The following is a 19,420-nucleotide window of genomic DNA, read 5'->3' as shown; positions in this document are numbered from 1 at the left end:
ATTAGATGATTTGTGTGTGATAACTTCTTTGGTAAATAATAACAGTTGCGTAATTAGCAAAAAGCCCAAAGAAGAAAGTTTGGTTTCAACCATGGATAATTTCCCCTTCTCCCAATTCTGTTTGTTCCCTTGATTCAATCACATAATGAAAGAAATAAGACTCTCAATAGACACAGGGTTGGGTGAGAGAGAGAGAGAGAGAGAAACCACAACAATAGCCATGTATATCGAACCGATTCCACAATAAAACTTTTCCGGTTCGAGAAGTGACAGTCGAGTTTTCAAAACACTAAAATTGAGTGTTCTGTGTTCCAACTTTTTGCTGCATTGTTCCAATACAAGTGAGAAAAATGAAATAGATGAATTAAATTTGAAATAAATCACATAAAAATTGGGATGTCCAAAATGACTCAACAAGAGGGAGAAAAGAAAAAACGTAAGCCAATTTTGTTAATATGGCAAACCAGTAACTAATGAGCCTTATGTCGAACCTATGGTGTAAAAATAAATTATCTGAGCTCAAAAGACTGATGGATCCACTGACCTAAGAGAATAGCATTTACAGTTTAAAACGGTGTTAGGTATTTACAGCAATGGCGGATCCCCTCAAGAAAAGTAAGTAATCAAAGAATGGTGTCGTCCAATAGCAACTTCAACGCCTCTTTCTACCTAAACTTCGTTGCAGTTGCCAAGACCAAACAACGAGAAATATTAGGAGGGAACCTCCAACCGACGTCCAGAATAGTACCAGCCATAAAGGCATTGATTTAGGGTATAATCCTGGTGGAAGTCAAGAACAAGGTCATTAAGATCAAGGAGAAACGATTGAAAAGAAATTAAATGTGCTAGTGTCAGCAAAACTACAAAATTGGCCGATGACCAATATGCAGCTAAAGCATAGAAAATATAGACTAACATACCGTGACCAAACTTGATGCAAATGAGAAGCTCAACAATGCAGATAGCAAGTGAAAGCCAACAAAATGCTCCAACTTTTTTTACCGAATTCCTGGAAAATTAACAATGTCATGAAGAATTACTACATGTAAATTCATCTCAGAATAGACATTCTTCAATAATGTAGTACTTTCGCGCATGTGAACATGTTGGGCACGTGGGGAGAGAGAGAGAGAGAGAGAGAGAGAGTACCTGTCTTGAAGGTATGAATTATACTCACGAATTGTTGGTATTGCAATTAGCCACCACAAGATCAACCTATACACAATTACAGGGTTCCGAGGAGGAATCCAAAGACAAAACTTCAAAAAGAATGTGTTCAGCTCTACTGTCAAAAATATAATGCAAAGACTGAGAACTTGAATGAATCGCCATGGACCAAGCAAGGGGCGCCACTCATCTTTGTCCCAGTGTGCTGGTGTAAACTGTCCCAATGTTCGTTTGACCTGAAAAAAATGTACAGGACACATTTTAAAAACCAAAAACTTTGGAAGGTAAAAGATCGTATAACAAGTAAATATTCTGCCTCGGAGAGAGAAAAGAAAATCTAAATTTGTTGCATCAGAATCAGTTTCAATCTTTCCCCGGAAATTTAGATACAATTACTCAATGTCTGATTAATCCTTCCACATCAGAGAAAGGAAAAACTAGCAGTTATCAATAATGATTGGGCAAACAAGAGAAGAAAGATAAAACATAACTTTTAAACATACTTTTCCTATAATATTAGGCTGACGGCTCAGACCAACCCACTTGTATGTTTTTCCATCAAAGTATCTGACAGTATGCATCCCAGCCCAGATACCTGCAATGTAAACCAAACAAAACATGTCATAATAAACTTTAACCGGTCCTAAAAAAGATCAATCTAGATATAAATATTACAAAAAAAAAAAAAAAAAAAAAAAAACTTTTAGTTTACGAAATTGAAAGATTAACTACATGAATCACAATCCATTGATTAAGAGGTCTTGGCAGAAGCAACAACTGATGATCCAGGTCTATGAAACCATCTTAACTTCTATAAACTGCAAGTTATTCAATAAAAAGAACTGGTGATCTAAAGCTCTACATGAACTTCTGTCATGTTATTGTTCTTTCTCAAGCTCCAACTTCTAATTGTATTACAAAAACTTGATCAGAATCCTAATCCAGCAAAGCAATTAACTGCTCCAGCTAGAACAGCAAGTATTATTCAAAATTAGAACAAAAAGAAACCAATAAAATCCCAACAAAGTGATCCTATCTAACAGAACCATAAACAATACAAAAAACAAACCAGAAGTCAGAGGTCGCAACAGGCAAAAAGTATTTAGAATATCAATTAAGAAGTTTTACACAAATAGCTGGCATGTGAATGAAAAGCACAGAAACCATGAAACCAGCATAGAAACGACCAAACAACTAAGAATATTCCAAGAAAATGAACCACGCAATAAGTTTTGGAGCATGTCATCCTAAACTTCAAAAAAAAAAAAAATGCTCAAGAAATCATTGATTAAATAAAAAGTGGCAATCACACATTTGGGAAAGTCCAAGGTCCCAGAAAATTAATAGATGTCCACAAATTCATTAGAAATAAATATCTATAAGTAAGATACCACCCCCAGATATTTTCATAAATTTTGATTTCCAAGATCATCCTAAGACTGACTGAGTACATATTAAAACGCCAGAATATCTAACATATGCTCATATAACACTCTAAATTACGGCTTGAGCTCCACTTTATTTCATTTTTTGACAGAATAATAGGTAATCCAGGCAATAATGAAAGCCACAATTGACAACATACAGAGTTAGTAGTTACTGTGAAATAATGAAAAAAGTTCAAATGCTATAATCAACATTTCAGAAGCTGATTTTAACAAAAAAATTCAATTGGAAGGAAAAACAGAAGGAATAAAGCAGTAAGAGGGTGACATTGTTGATGTATTATATAGTATAAAGTCATAACCATGGCCTCAAAATCTCAACACACTAAATATTTAACGAGTTTTACCTGTTCCTTAAATCAAAGTGTTGATCCAAGATAGTAAAAGAATCTAGAAGGGTAACAGATGATTACAAAATAGAATAGCAACATCCAAAATATCTTCTACCCCACTACGCATCCTAGTTACAAGAGGCTTGAGCCTACCTTTTCCACAAAAATCCTTAATGTCAATAAATGGAAAAGTAGTTCATAAAGACAACAATTATAGGTAGATAAGACAAAATGATTAATAATTACACAATCAAAGATATAATTCTTCAAAGCGACATACCAATGTAATAATAAACAAGTTAAAACCCCAACCCGAGAGAGAAAAAATGGAAAACAAATCTCACCAAACCAATTGCAGATCAAAATGTCAAGAATTATACTGTCCCACCAGCACTCATTGAAGTTCGGTAACATGTGGCGGAATGTAAGCTGAAAAAGGTGACATAATTCAGTCTATAATCAAAATAGTCTATAATAAAATGCAGTCTCCATTTAGCCTTTAAAAGGGACTCTCTTCGTATACATCCCGTGTACTAAGGTTACATCCCTCTGCGCTTATCAATGATATGAATTACTTATAAATAAATAAAAAATTCAGCATGAGCAATTAAAATGATTTTATGATTCAGGGACATAGAAGCAGACAATCAATCCGAACTGAAAATGGGAACCACAAAAGATGTACGTCTTTAATACAGGAACCAACCTCCATCATTTCAAATCCTATTGATAGCACCCACAAAAGGGGCTGATTACGAATCAATATAGCCTTGCCCCACCATCCAATAATATGAGCTAGCACAAATTCATCAAAAAGTGTTTCCTAGAAGAGGTAGAGAAAAAAAAAAATCAGAAGCCTGCAGCACCCTGATATTGCACTGATGTACAACAATAACAAAATAATAAGCATGGAAAACAATTGAAGTAAATAGGTTGTGAAAGAAGAATCATACATAAACATTTTTAAACCTGCTTGTGGGATTCTCAGGTACATATATGCGGCAATCAGCACCATATGATCTTTCTGGAAGTTCTGCATGAAGTCGTGCAAATAAAATTAGAATGCCTAAACAGCCAACAATGAACCGAACCATCCAAGCAAGTATGATAGTGAAAAGCTTTGCATATCTCAAATACATCACAAATCAATGATGAACAGATTCCTCTTAGCTACTACCCAAAATTAAAAGCTTTGCAAAGCTCAATTGCATTACCAACACCAAGGTCGGGATGGAGAAACTTCATAAATTGCCGAGCATCATCACGCTTCTGGAATATGAGACGGTGAAAAGTTAACATCAGCAACCACTAACTGGAATTTCAGAAAATATTGCATAAATAATGAAGGGAATTCTGTGAGGGAGAAAACAAATGGGAAATAAAGAGGAGACACGGAATAGAATGACAGAAAAAACTCAATTTTGTTTAAAATACTCCTTTATTTATCCAATTGATCATCATTTTTAAAATGCTTATTACTGAGAAAAAATTGCCAGCCCACAAATGAAAAAACAGAGGATTCCAACAAGAATACCCCCATACTTTGAGCTTCAACAGATAAATACGCATACATAGGAAAATTTTGTTTTGCACACGCTATAAGAAATATTTGCTTCAGGAAAGAAGACCAACCTGAAAAAGCAAAAATGTGAGGGAGACGAGGTACAAAACAGCCATTCCATGCACTAGGCGCCAAATTGCAGGATGTGGCCTAATAAGGACCCTATAAAAGAATATGATTTTACATATGTAGCCGCAGAGAGCCAATAGCCAAACTATCCCACAAACCCACCAAAGTTTCTGACTATCATGGGCTAGATTCTTCACTAATAAGCAAAATTATATATATGATGAAACTCACGTAGATGGGGCTTGCAGCAAGCAGTAAGCAAGAAAAACTGCAACCATAGCCCATACACCCCTACAAGAAACAATGAGGAAATTACTATGTGCATAAGAAACCCGCACCAACTTACTAAAAGGGAGCCCTAATGCGATACAAATTTCACATTAGATTCACCAGATTTCTATTTTTTGAATGAATGAAACAATAAGGAAATATAGAATTCTGATGTCAAATGAACTTCAATAAATTACAAAATAAGAACAAACCTTTTCACAGATGTAACAAGATCACCAGATGCACCACTTTCAGGATCAAGGACTCCACTTACCCAACTGTTCATAAATCAAACAATCAAAAAAAAAAACTTAATTCAACCTACTAGATCCACAATGAGGATTTTAAAAATTATACAAACATTATATCATTGCGTTGAAAGTGCAACAGCAAAGTATAAGTTCATCCAAGGCATGTTTCTTTTTAATCAATGTTATACATATAGGAACATTAATATAAAACCATTTTGGTTCTCTGATGGCTTATTAGAAATAACAGTCAAAAGCCAAGAGATAAGCCTCCCCAAACCAAAACACATAGAACCATTATTTATTTATTTATTTGAACAAATGCAGAAACTCAAAAACATGGTTTTGAATATCCTCTTCCTTCTCTCCCTGGCAAAAGCATTTGTGAGGCATTAAAGAGTCCAACTTGTGGCACTAGAGATGGTCGACACTATCTCATTCACTGGTACATGCATTACATTGAAGGGGACTAATTTCAACACAAGCTGAAACAGAGAATCAAATGCCAAAACTCTCTCTTCTATATTAGGGAGAAAAAAAAAATGCATATTCATCATTTCCATAGAATTATTCATGCGAGTACATTTTAAAGCATTAGAGACACCAAACAACATTGGTGCATCTCCAATGTAAATGTAACTCATAACTAGATAAACAACTGCAATCAGAGAAGCAACATGTAACTATAGCAATCTACATGTATAAATGCTTTCCTTTGGTAGTGGCAACTAGCACCAATAGAGAAAGCAGGCAAGTGATACAGCTGGACATTCACAAGAACAAGAAGACGCCGAAAAGGCTTTAGTAGGGACAACCAGAACAAAAAATCATCAGGAGAGAAAAATTCCAATTCAGTTGAGAAACATCAAAACAATGGAATATATAGTTGATAATCAATAAATCAACTGCTAACTATTAACCAATAACTTGTAGAATGAATCAAAATATCAGTAGATAAAAATTACTTATCAAGAAGAGCACTCACATAAGAAAACAGGCACCAACAAGTAGCAAGGAAACAGTACGAGGCTTGTAAGCCCAGGCAGTCCATGGATCAAATTCTTCACCAACACTTGTTAGACTGACATCACCATTTTCTTGGGCATGATGATCCTTTCTCCTCACCCTCCTATGCTCATTAGGCTCCATTAGCAACTTGCCAGTCCTTATTCAAGAGATGCAACTTGATTACTGCCTACAAATCAAAGGTGGGAATTTGAGGCCAGAAATAAATTCCCAACTTGCCAGTTCTTACTGAAAAATGAGATCACTAGAGCTAATTAAAAACTAACAGAATGTCAAAAAATGAAAAGAAAAGAAAAAAACTAGAAAATAAGATATTGTATACCATGAAAACAAAAGTTATTCAAGAAATCACATAAACATATAAATTAACTGAGTCACCGCTTATAAGTCTGCCTCAACACCAAACCAGATATAGGTATAAAACACAATATTAATCTATAGATGAGTATTCTCATAGTATGTAGTCCATCAGCCAAAGCCAAAATCATTCCAATAAGGTCACAAGATCAAATAGCTCAGTTACAGTTCATTATGTAAGTGATTCGGAAAGTTCCTAAAAGAATATCATATATTACAGAAATTCCCCCAAATTTAATATTATAAGAACATAGCAGAAAAGGTATAGCATTACCTTACTAGGAAACTTTCAACAATGTTGATGATTAACAATATTCACCTAAAATCCAGTCATATAAAAGACATACAAAAAAGAGTAATATCGAGTAAATTCAGCAATCCTTTTACTTGTAAACCTAATTGTTCCAGGATACCAGCCAACCACCAATAAATCTAGGCCCATTTGAGCAGAATCTGGAAGCCAATTTTAAGTTGCATGAGAATAATATTTGTAAGTGTCTTTTATTTATAATTTTATGTACAAATTCATATTAACAGAAGGAGCCATTATAGATAATGAGAGCAAAAAATTTGAAATTAATGCTAGATACTACATTATTATCTCACAATATTGATGTTGCAATCTCAACCAACCCTATGATCAATCATTGTTAAAAAATAAAAGAAAAAAAATCTAATGGTTAGTTGAGAATGCCACATCATCATTGTGAGATAATTGTAGGATAAAAATATGGTATATAGCATTTCTCAAAAGTTTAACACGGCGGAAGTTCATAATAATCTGAAAACTACAAACCATACAATCAGTTAGGAAACAGCTCAAACTTTTTCCATGGACCCACTATAACTTGTGGTTCCATTCCATCATAATCATGTAGACAACTAATTCCCATGATACTTTTTTTTATAAGTATTTAATTCTCATTATACTCAATGAGATATATATGTTTGCATCAAAGAAGATGGAATGCAAAGGCCATGTAAAGCTAATAATTTAAAAAAAAAAAAAAAAAAAAAAAAAAAAAAATCAAGAAAAGAAAACAGAAATCTAGACAGCCACAAAACTACTCCAGATAAACCCCCAAAAAGGTATGCTCCCTACAGCTGTCATAGAAATGACAATACCATTCAACCACTAAAATCTAGTCAGCTAGAAAATAACTCCGGCAAAACCTACATAAAGTTCACATGATTTACAATCCACTTTCACGTGTTGCAAACCATGGAAAGTGGTACTATACAAACTGCAAACTGCAATCTACCACTAAACTTTAGGGTGATTTTGTACCCGAAAAAAAAAAAAAAAATCCGTCCAAGTTCAAAGATAAAAACATCCCCCATTTCACCAAAGATACCAATAAGACCCGATCGAAAGATCCAGAATTTAGGATGAGTCTGGACCTGAAACCAATTCAAATCGCCAGTAAGATATAACTTCTATTGACCTCCTTCAGACAACATTTCAAGGCCATAAAAATCAGATTGTTATGTAATTTAGACACGCCACTATTTCTTAGAATTTCAACCTAAGTCATTAAACCCAGATTAGTGATGGAAACCAACATAAATTTCTAAGTAGCTACCATCTTTCTTAAAGCCGAACCAATGTGGGATTAGGGTTTGATAATCAAAATTTTTTTTTTTTTTTGATAAGTGGGTTTGATAATCAAAACATTTAAAAAAAAAACGGTTATATATTAATTAATATTAAAACTAACAACACTCGAACAATAATAAAATGAAAAACAATTACATGGTTCTTCAGATACAGGAGGAACACACAATGTCATTTTCAATCTGAACATATCATTAATCAGAAAATGATTTTTTTTTTTTTTTGAAAAAAAAAAATAACAAAAACAGAAATGAACAAAACGTAGCCTGTTCATTAAAAACAAAAACATAAAAACACTTTACTTAAAAAAACTAAATCAACACGTAATACAGATCACAAAATGATAGTAAGAATCAGAAAACCACTTTGATCAAGTAAGTAAAACAGTGTGTAAGCTTAAATGATAAACTAGATGTTCTGAAAGCGTTCCTCATCATCTTCGGGATTAAAACTAATATAAAAAATGAAAAAGTATATCATAAAAGTAATAATACTAAATCTCACATTTAGTCGTGAAATTCAAATCCACTCATATAATTCCAAAATTGAATCATTGCATGTGATCAGAGACAAGCGAATAAATTCAACAGAAAAATAGTAAGCAAATACACAACTCAAAGATTGTCCAGTAAAATTGAAAAAACAACAAACAAAAAAAACTAGTTGCTATAATCCAAATCAAATCAAAAACAATAAATATTTATGATATTTATATATGTATACAACGAAAAAGCAAACGAAGACATAATTACAAGCAAACGCATAAAGCGAGTACGAATACAGATTCGGAAACGAAGACGAAGAAGATGGTGTATATATGTATATGTATATATATAAAATATATACGTATATGCGTTTGTGTCTATATATATATATATAGAGAGAGAGAGAGAGAGAGAGAGAGACAGAGACAGAGAGAGAGAGATGATTAAGAAGATATTTGACAGAGAAAAGTGGGGGGTGAAAAGGCGAGAGGGGCGTTACTTACGTAGAGAAGCTGAAGGGAAAGGCGTGACCGTAGGATTGGAGAAGAAGGCGATGGTGGCCGTCGGATCAGAGAGAGGGGAGGGAGAGTTTAGTGATAGATAATGAGGGAGTTATCGAAATCAGGGAGAAAAGGGACTCAAAGATAAGACTCGGTGGCGGTGAAGATGACGATGAAATATTAATCTCTTTTTGGCAGAGAGAGACAGAGGGAGAGAGAGAGAGAGAGAGAGGCTGGGGAGAGAAAAAGTAAACTCTCAGTCTCGCAGAGACACACTCTGCAACAGCGGCGAAAAGGCGATGGGATTTTGGTGATGATGATGATGAAGCAGTGAGAAAGATGAAGAGAGAGAGAGAGTACGACGGTCAAACAGAGATTTGAAGATGTTTTTTGATTTTTGTTTGGATACTCTCTCGGTAATTTAAAAGCTGAGAAAACTAAACGGACCGATTCCCCCTTTTTTTATGCCTATATTGCCCCTCAGGGTCTTCCTTAATATCGGCATATTTACTGCTCAACATTTTCACTGATTCCTTTTTAACATGCTTTCCGCCAACTTCTTCTTTCTTTTTTTTTCTTTTGTCTTTTTGTCTTTTTTTTCCCTTTAATTAAATGCTTTACATAAGTCACGAAGAGCAAAGAAAGGATAACGTTTTTCTCTAAATTGACTAAGACGATATTTTTAGGAGAATGCTAACTGTTCTTATAGTGTTCTTCTAATTCTGAGTAAATACTTTTTTTAAAAAAAAGAAAATTTTAAAAAACTGCTCTTATTTCTTTCTTTCTTTTATATAGGTTGCCCAGGTATGTTGTTAAGAGTACTTATGAGAAAATCATATGTTCTAAGAAAAAATATTAATTTAGTAGGTTGGGTTATAAAAGGCTTGTTCAACTCAATTTGTAGTAAAACTTTATCTATTGAAAAAATAAAATCTAAGAAAATTATTGTAGATATGGACCATGATCATGATTACCATAATGGAGGAAAGCTTTGAAGACCTTTAGGCTGGTGGATTAGTAGGATATGATTGCATGACCAGAAGAAATGTTTGACAGAATCTTGAAAAGGCCAAGGGAGAAAAGATTTGCCATCTCAACTTGATGATTATTTAATCATTAATCAATGTGGAAATGGTTCATTGTGGGTTTTTCTTGCTAAATCAGAGAGGATTAGACTTAGGTGTAGTCTAAAACAAAAACAAAAGCTACAGCATTTTTTTTTTTGTAATTTTTTCTATGGTTTATATTTAATTTCAAATTTTTTATAAAGTATTTATGTTTATGGCAAGTTTCAAGTGGGCAATTTGAGTCGATGAATTAGAATATAAGCTTTTCTTAGTGCAGTCTTAAAGCCTGTTTGGAATTGCGTTATGAAGGGTAAAAAACATTTTTAATACCTAAAAAGTTGTGCCAAACCAAAAGCTTGTATGTTTGGTAAAAAATTTTAAAAATACTTATTTGACTTTTTTATTCTAAAAATTATCAAAACTCACTTTTTGCAAAAGCTTAAAAATGAAGTTTTTGCTAAAAAAAAAAACAATTTTTGACTAAAAAACTTTTTTTTCAAGCACAATCACAAACATACTTTTAAAAGCTACAAGTGATTCAAAGGAAAACGAATAGATGTCATAGGTAAAGAAGATGTGAGTGCCTTGAGATATCGGACAATAATTCTCTCTATTTTGTCTCAAATGGGTAGCTGAATCGACTAGGGATCATGTCTTATGAAGCGAAAGTCACTATTTCGAATCCTCCTCTCCCCCCTCTTGTATGGACATGTAAAAAAAAAAAAAAATTAAAAAAAAAAACCTCTATTTTAAGTGAAATTTAAATGGGCTATTTTATGGTTGAATTTAATTTTATTCTATATAATCTTGTAAATGGTGTCACATCATTTAATTTTTTTAAATGATGTGAAATCATCCATATCGTTAAATACAACATTAAATTATGACCATCAAATTGATACTAACAATTTCATTTAAAATTGAGAGGATTATGAAATATAAGGCGAAAACAAAATATGAATTGAGGAATTTTTATAAAGGATAACAGAAATTAGAGTATCTGGCTCAATGGCTGGCCATAAATATTTTGTAAATAAAAAAAAAAAAAAATCCCTCAAAAAAAGATTAACAACAAAATCTTGTTTATAAAAGAAAAAAGAAAAAACTTTGGGCTTGCTATGATTTAAGAGGACGTACTTTTTCAGAAGAGTGAGAAATAATGACAGCTAGTTAAGTTTGAACCCCTTTTGATTAGGCATTGTACCTACTGTTTGTTGTCGACATTTAATTATGACTATGATAATGCGAAAGAACCGGAGAGAAATACCCAATTATTACAGTATCGTACTAATCGCATCCCTAAAGTGGAAGGTTTTGCAGTTTTGTTTAACCAAATTCAGCCTTGAGAAGCAAGCACCAACTGTGGGGCCTACGCGTTATCAATGGCCATGTCTAGGATTGGCGCGTGGTCGACAAATATTACAAAAAAACATTAATATTTTTGCTTATACCCATAAATTAAATTTATTCATATCCATCTATATGTTTTTCTTTTTCTTTCATTTCTACGGTTTTAAAATATAAAAATAAGTTATGTTATGTGTATAACTTTTATCGTGAATTATTCACAAACTGACGTGATAATCTACATTACATTTATCGTGTCAGTTACTTATGACCGGCTCAATAAGTAGGCCACTTAACGTCATTGCTGATAGAATAGGATCATCTCCATTTCACTTTTTTTTTTTTTTTTAAAGGGAAATCATTTCGGTCTCATTAATTGATAAAGTATTACGAGTATAAAGCTCTTACATCATAAAGCAAAAACTATGAGAAAATCCAAGTCGAAGCTACAAGATTACAAGTTATAAATACATACATAACAATCTAACATTCAAGACCTATCTATGACATCAAAATTCGCTAACCCATAACTAATCTTCAGTTATAATAATAGATCTACTCCAGACAGACTCAATCTGATACATAGGTAACAACATCCTCCTGTAGAAAACTCATCCTCCTCGACTCGCAAACCAGGAAATTATTCACATACTCAACTCAACAAGCCACGACCACAAAATACAGGAAAAAATAAAGAAAATACACATAAGCCCACAAAACACCATCGGAGGAAGGCTGTTGGATGATTCTAGCCAAAGTGCGAAAAAAAACATCTGCATTTCACTTGAAGTTGATATGAACTATTTTATTGTCTAATGTCCATATTAGATTTTACAGCATTTAACTATGTGCATGATATCACATCATTTAAAAATTTAAAATAACATGATAACTTAAACAACATATACACCGTTACATGTTATGAAATATAATTTAAATTAGGGAGTGTTTTGTTTTATTGCTTAAGGCCCCCCCCCCCCCATGCAAGGACGGAGCCAAAGCTTGGGATGGGGATGGGTCAAGGACCAAAAAATTTAGTGGGGAGAGGTCAATAGGTAAAAAAAAAAAAATTTTACCTTCTAAAATTTTTTTTCCTTGGGTTAGGGGTGCCTACCCACATGGAAGAGAGAGAGAAAGGCCCCAAGAAGGCAAGAAGATGAAGAATAAGACCTTAAATATTAGCCAATAAAAATTGTAAGTGCATTTTAATTTGTCTCCTCCTCATATGGGATATGGAGTTTCGATATTTCGTATATTTTGTATTCTCTCTATATATGACAGTTTTGTATTTTAGCCGTTTATGTATACCCATGTGAGAGATTTAGAGTCTATATTAATAGAACCAATTAAAAAACTTAATTAGTAATTTTGCATCACATAAAATAAGAAAATTGAAAAAAAAATGATAATATAAAAATCTAAACAAATAATATTAATTAATTTTAAAATATAAGAAAAAGGTCATACTTAAAAATATTATTGCCTTAGGCCTAAAAAATTTTTGAGCCAACGCTACAGCTACTAAAAAAAATTAGATTTACCTGTTAAATTTTATTGCTTTTTTTTAAAAAAAAAAAAAAAAAAAAATTCATGTTGTACCACGTTTTATTTATATAAACTAACATGTGAATTTAGAAAATTATAGTAAAAACCCTATAAGATTTGCAATAAAAAATATATAAACTAAATCATATTGCAACCTTTTCCGGCGAAGGCCCACATCGATCGAACGGGGCACAAATTGAGGAGGCTGTAGGGAGGACAGCGACAATAATCCAGCGAGCTATGCAGCATGTGTGTGACATATATAGACCATGTGGGATCTTACCTTTTCCAAATCATGCACATATATTGGACTCACATTGTGATCGATGTTACAATTTTTTTTATTTTTTTATTTTCCCCTGATAAATTTCCTCCAATTTACCCCCAAAAAATTGAATTTTCTGTCCATAAAAAATTAATTGTCACTCACCCAAATACTAAATCAATTAGAAATTCTAAGCCTTAACCAAAAGAGAAATGCTAAAAATCACATTTCTATTTCATAATTATTCTAATAAATTATTTTATTATTATTATTTTTATTTTAAATAAACAAAAATTTATCCAAGGGTTAAATTATTAGATGAGTTAAACCCATCTAATAAAATGACATGTATCTCTTAGCTATTAAAAAAACACGTATTTTTCACATGTTATGGGACACATATCACTTTATTATATAAGTTTATATAAACTTTTGTCCGGCTCACTCACCAAGCAAGCCTGAGCAAGTTGCTCATAGAAGAAATGTCTCTAATTACGGCTCTTAATTAGAGCACTAGCAACAGATGCCCTATATGCCATATTCTATTTCCTATGTTTAGGAAAAATTTCAAAAAAATTACAAAAAACCACTCACATCAGATTCCTTACATTTAACCAACTCTCAATTGTTGCTACAGTGTTTCCCAATGTGTAGAAAACCAAAAGTGATTCCATAAACATTATTTTACTATAAGCATTTTTCTTTAATCTCTCATCTTTTATCTTTTTGTCTTTAATTAGAGATTGTGTTGAGATTTTATAAAAAAACTTGAGGGTAGGTAGGAAACTTGTATTTTGTAAATAAATAATATTTTAATAGCATAGAGAAAGGTAAGGGAAGCAATTGTAAAATATATTTTCATAGGGAAGCAAAAAGTAGTTTTTTGCCCTAAATTTAAGAAAAATCAAAGGAAAACTGCTGCTAGTGCTCTTATAATTTTTTATATATATTTTTTTAAAAAAAAATTGAAACGACTAATTAATTGCCAGTTTTGTAAAAGTTGAAAGTGAAAACAGTAATAATATAATAAATGCTGGATCCATTTGGCTAATTTATAAGGTGTAGAATATATAATAAATGGGGAGATCAATAATAATAAAAAAAAAGGGCATTTTATTCCTTTTATAGTTGCAGAGAAAATACAAAAGTCATAAATGGGCGGTCAATATGAATATCTTCACGGTTGGCGACTCGCATTTGGAGCAGTACGCAGTCAGAGGCCAAAAGGGACGTGTCAAATAGGATAGCGACTTTTAATAACATAAGAATAAATACAAATATAAATATTAACTGTACTAAGAAAAGCCACCCCCCCAAAGGGACCACAAAGAGGCGCGCATGGGCAACAAGTTTTTCATTCTTTTTTCTGGTACAAATATTAATTATGTCTCCTAGTTTAACGGGACCACTAGGTCAATACTGATCAGGTCTTAGCTGCCTTTGCATCAGTAATTTTTTTTCTTTTCTTTTTTAGATGTTCACATGAATCACATATGAGCGAGAATTCGAACTAGTGACTTTCACTTTATTAAGCGTGATCTATAACCGATTAAAACGCATCTGTAATTTTTAGCAAGTTAATATAAGGCTTTTTTTTTAAAAAAAAAAAGTAAAATTGTAAAAAAAAAATGTTTTCGTGCATTTAAAAAATAATAATGTTTCGCATAGCATGTAAAAAATGTATGTTTTTAAAAAACACAATGTTAAAAGCCAAACCACAGTTTTATCAAATAAATTGCACTTTTGGAACCGCTAAACTAGTCTAACACATAATATTTTTTGGACAGAATTTTCCTCCAAACTGGGTTGGAGGAACTTCTTTCAACCCAGTCTATAAAAATGACATATGTCTATTTTTTTTAATAACAAGTGAGATGCACATGAGTTTTTAATATTATTTATTTCAATTTTGTCTCTACTATTAAAAAAGATGTACATCTCACATGTTCAAATGACACATATCATTCTTATATACTAACTTGGAGGAATGAACCACTCCTCTCCAATAGTGCCACCGCTTCCTTTGTGCTTCACCGTGCCTCCACCATTGCCGAGTCATGTCATCACCCTAGACCTCCGCTAAGCACCACCCCACTTCCTTGGGAGACCTCCGCTCAGCATCGCCGCTTCCTTCAAAGCCATATATGTCATTCTCTGTCGCTCTCGTTCTCCAACGTCCTGCACCACCTCCTTCCTCAGTCACTCCGCTCTTCACCGTTGGCCTCTGTGCCGCCCAAGCGTCCCCACGCATTCGCCAGTGGACCAATACTCCTCCCACGCCGCCCCTTCCACCAGTGCTGGCTATGGATATTTATGTAACCAAAGCTCTTTCCTCCTCCTCTTCGAATCTAATGAGGACTCATACCTCTCCTTCAACAACCTCCTCTCAATCAGGAATGAAGTAGCATTTATAGTTTGGGGGAGAAGGGGGAGTATAAAATTAAAAATAAAAATAAAAAAAAATAAAAAAATTGGGGGGGCATATTCTAATTTTAAAAAAATTCTAAGGGCTTTTTTTTTTAAATAAAAAAAAAAAATTGGGAAAACATCCTCCCAAGCTCCCATGTAGTTCCACCATGCTCTCAATGGATATAGCAACTGCCTAGAAGGAGTTCAGTGACTGATGGACCTTTCGAGGTTCGTGCCCCTCTCAGTGCTTCTTTTATTATTGTGTTGTGCGGCCCGAATCTTGATTTTTAACCAACATAAAAAAAATTTAAAATTAAAAAAAAAAAAAAAAAACTGAATAATTTTTTAGCCTATTTCCTGTTACTTTATTGTATTATTATTATTATTTTCACTGTTTTTCAGTTTTGGATTTGATATTGGGAGCCCAACTTTATTTTTTATTTTTTTATCCCTTGTAACTTTTTTCCTAATTTACTTTAAAAAACAAAAAACCGTAGCTTCCGATCTCACGTTCTGAAATTGATCAGTAAATATGTTTGAGCACCATCCATGCCAGATTCCAAGGGATCTTTGGTTGCCTTGTGCTTTTCTTTTTATACGCCACCTTTTTCAGAATGCATAAGCCCAAAATAAATGTAAAGAATTCAGCATGTGCTTTTTCCATGCATATATATATATATATATATATATATATATATGCATGGAAAAAGTTAAAGTATTGCTTTATCATTCACGTGATTGGATGACTTTGACATGTCAATATTCCAGTTTTTTTGCAAATTAATCTTCTCACATATTTACAATTTTTTTTTTTTAAAAAAAGATATTTGGGACTTGATCACTCTCATCAATTTAACCCAATTTAAAAAAGAAAAACTTAGTGGTACGTACTATAATATTGAAACAAAAATAATGTTATTTAGTAAACTATCGTACAATTAAGAAGACATGATGGTAAAAAGCAACCTTGTTATTTAATGTAAGACTAGTAATCATATGATATGACCCCCACCAAGTTTAACATTTCTAAAAATGCATAAAGGGGCCAGAGACGACGTCGTGGCCTCCAGATAGACAGAGCCGTAGCTCTGGTGCATGTATTATGTATAAGCACGCAGTGCGATCATGATTACGTACAGTTGATGTTTTCCATGATTGCGACCACGACAACACACACCATTGTTTCCCACAGATAACATTCTCGGAAATTTTCTATTTCTTTGATGAGTTTTGTTGAAGATTCTTTGCCAAAAAATTACAGGAAATAGCTAGCTAGAGAGCATTTGCTGCCCCTCTCTCTATCTCACTCTGCTGGAAATGGTACTCTGATGGGTCCTGCTTCATGTGGAAATGTTGTGGTTCCCTTCCCCCCCCTGAGTAAAATAAATGAAACCCAAAAAAGAAAAAAGAAGAAGGAATCGTTGGTAGAAGAAATCCAGCCAGCCAGCCAGGGGAATATTACTTGGAGTTGTTCCACATCAAAACCTAAGCAATGATTATGGAAAGGGCTCCACAGCTCTACCCTATGTGCTCTTGTGGCAATGTCATGTCAACATTGCACGCAGAGAATTGTTCTTTCATCATTTCCATTCATTTCATCACCATCACCCTTCACCAACTCACTCCTGGCCTCCAGATACATTTTTAGACTGTCCAGATGGATTCCTATCTTTTCCTCTCAATCAAATGATGGGGGGTTTTGGGAAGAGTTGAGACTTCTTTTGAAGTTCGTGCCCTTTCTTGTCCCTCCATTATGTTATGTACGACTTTGACTTTGTTTCAATACTACTCATTTCATTTTTTTTAATATTTTCTTACTTTTTACATTACATTAATTATTTTTTATTGTTATTAAAATAAAAAAATCACTACAAAATAATTTTTATTTTTTTTTTATTTTTTTATTTTTTCATACCAAACATTCTTACTTTTTTTTCACTTTTTTTTTTTTAAAAAAAAAAAAAATTTTCTTACATTTTTTTTTTTTTTCATTAATCAACTGTTGCTACAATATGGACCAAAACCCTTTAACAAGCATACCCAGAGGCAAGTTTTCTCGACGTCTATTCCAAAAATTCTTAGGGTTGCATCATTCATTATAAACATTTACTTTTCTTGCGGTACTAAGCGTGTTGTATTGGGGCTTATTGTTGGGTTGCCCAACTATTTTTTTTGTGTTTCTTTATGTAATTTAGTCCCTTTTCCCATCCTGACCTTGTTGTAATATGAGAAATGTTATATATTATACTTTTATTTTACTAGATTGATGTGGTAGTATCTATCGAACCTAATTTTTATTTTTTAGCAATGACTGATGGGTACTATTATATCAATCCAATAAAATAAAAGTAAGATGAGAGTATAGTATATAGCATTACTCTTGAATATTGCAAATTTGTATCCGAAGTGAAGCCAACCTCCTCAGTTACAATTAGACTTTTAGTAATTAATATTATTCTTTTGAAAAGTATTTCATAGAATCCATTTTCACCTTTTTGACATTTGTATTTTTTAAAAGTAAGATTAAAATTAAGGGCACATATATATAAGTTTGTGAAATCTTTTATGAAAAGAGATTCTTGAAAAAGTAAAGGCATTGGATTCACCAACAACTTATCAATCGCAAACCATAAGATATATACTCAACATGTTTCATCTAAGTGAATCAAATCCATTACCATGTACTAGTATTTAGACGATAATGTATGTACATTAATGCAAAGTTTATTATATTATTTATAAGGTAATTTGGTTTGTTAAATTTAAAATTTAAAATAAACTATTAATTTAATATTTTAATTCTCATCCTTACGCTTAGATTCCAACTCCAACTCCTTAATAAGTTAGGTTCACGTAACACGTGAAATATTTAATTAAAATAAAATGTTCGAACTCAGAATTTTTGCTATAATATTATATTAAGTTAATATATTAAAATATTAATATGTTTTCATATATTCTAACATTATAAAAAGTGATCGACTTAATTATTTAATTAAACATTCTAACATGTTGAAAATTTTTCAAAGTGCATAACATGTAGTCTACATGCATCGAATATAGTTTTGTTTTCAAATTTCTCACTCAATAAATAAAGATATCTTGTTTTTTTTTTTTCTTTTTTTTGTTTTCTTTCTCGAATAATGTATCTTTCTCCTCAGAATTCAGATCCAGTTTTCAATTTCTTTTTTTCTATTCATATTTTTTCTCCACTCGAGGCAGTAGAACCCTACCAAACTTGTATAATCACAAACTTGCAAAGACCAAACTGTTCAATCAAAATATTACTTTAACCCAATCTCACACTCATAGAGTAGGATATGACAATTTTCATCGGCTTCAATAATTAATGGTCATTGCTACATCAGCTCAGTAGAATGGAGACGAACATTGCTTTACTCATTAAATTGACATATCAATTTAATATGCCGTACGTGGTGAAGAAAACTTTATTTAATTAATATATTTGTGGGGGTGACAAGCTCCCCGGATGCTCCCACATAAAGAAAAATATTTCCAACAGGCAACAGATAGGACCCCAACAATTGTTTTTGTTTTGAAACATTATATAAATAGTCGTGGGATCCAACAAAGGGAAAGGAAAAGCATTTTTCCTCCTCTTTGGATATAATCCACACACAAAAAGGGAGGGAGGGAGGGGGGGGTCCCCAAACACCAACCAATTGAATATATTTCGGGTCAATTCCACCGG

The 19,420-nt window shown here is 32.7% G+C and overlaps 1 protein-coding gene across 4 annotated transcripts; it reads right to left on the bottom strand.

The window, feature by feature from the left end:
- Window positions 1–198: 198 nt before the first annotated feature.
- LOC132188368 (CDP-diacylglycerol--serine O-phosphatidyltransferase 1) lies at window positions 199–9,469 on the bottom strand. Of its 4 annotated transcripts, none has more exons than XM_059602799.1 (13): window positions 9,079–9,469; window positions 6,078–6,346; window positions 5,057–5,122; window positions 4,806–4,865; window positions 4,577–4,667; window positions 4,159–4,213; window positions 3,898–3,977; window positions 3,651–3,767; window positions 3,289–3,373; window positions 1,671–1,762; window positions 1,150–1,403; window positions 921–1,009; window positions 199–780 (listed from the first exon to the last, which is right to left on the bottom strand). In XM_059602799.1, exons 2-13 carry the CDS (start codon window positions 6,239–6,241, stop codon window positions 653–655), a joined length of 1,281 nt encoding a protein of 426 aa, XP_059458782.1. In that variant the 5' UTR covers window positions 6,242–6,346; window positions 9,079–9,469; the 3' UTR covers window positions 199–652. The 4 variants fall into 4 exon arrangements, with proteins under 4 accessions (XP_059458782.1, XP_059458798.1, XP_059458805.1 ...); XM_059602815.1 differs by having other exon boundaries at window positions 6,078–6,287; XM_059602822.1 differs by having other exon boundaries at window positions 6,078–6,283.
- Between the last annotated feature and the right edge of the window lie 9,951 nt (window positions 9,470–19,420).

The sequence above is a fragment of the Corylus avellana genome, chromosome ca1 (assembly GCF_901000735.1).
Source record: "Corylus avellana chromosome ca1, CavTom2PMs-1.0".
NCBI lineage: Eukaryota > Viridiplantae > Streptophyta > Magnoliopsida > Fagales > Betulaceae > Corylus > Corylus avellana.
The sequence above is the reverse complement of the archived record's forward strand: the minus strand, read 5'-3'. Positions and strand labels throughout refer to the sequence as shown.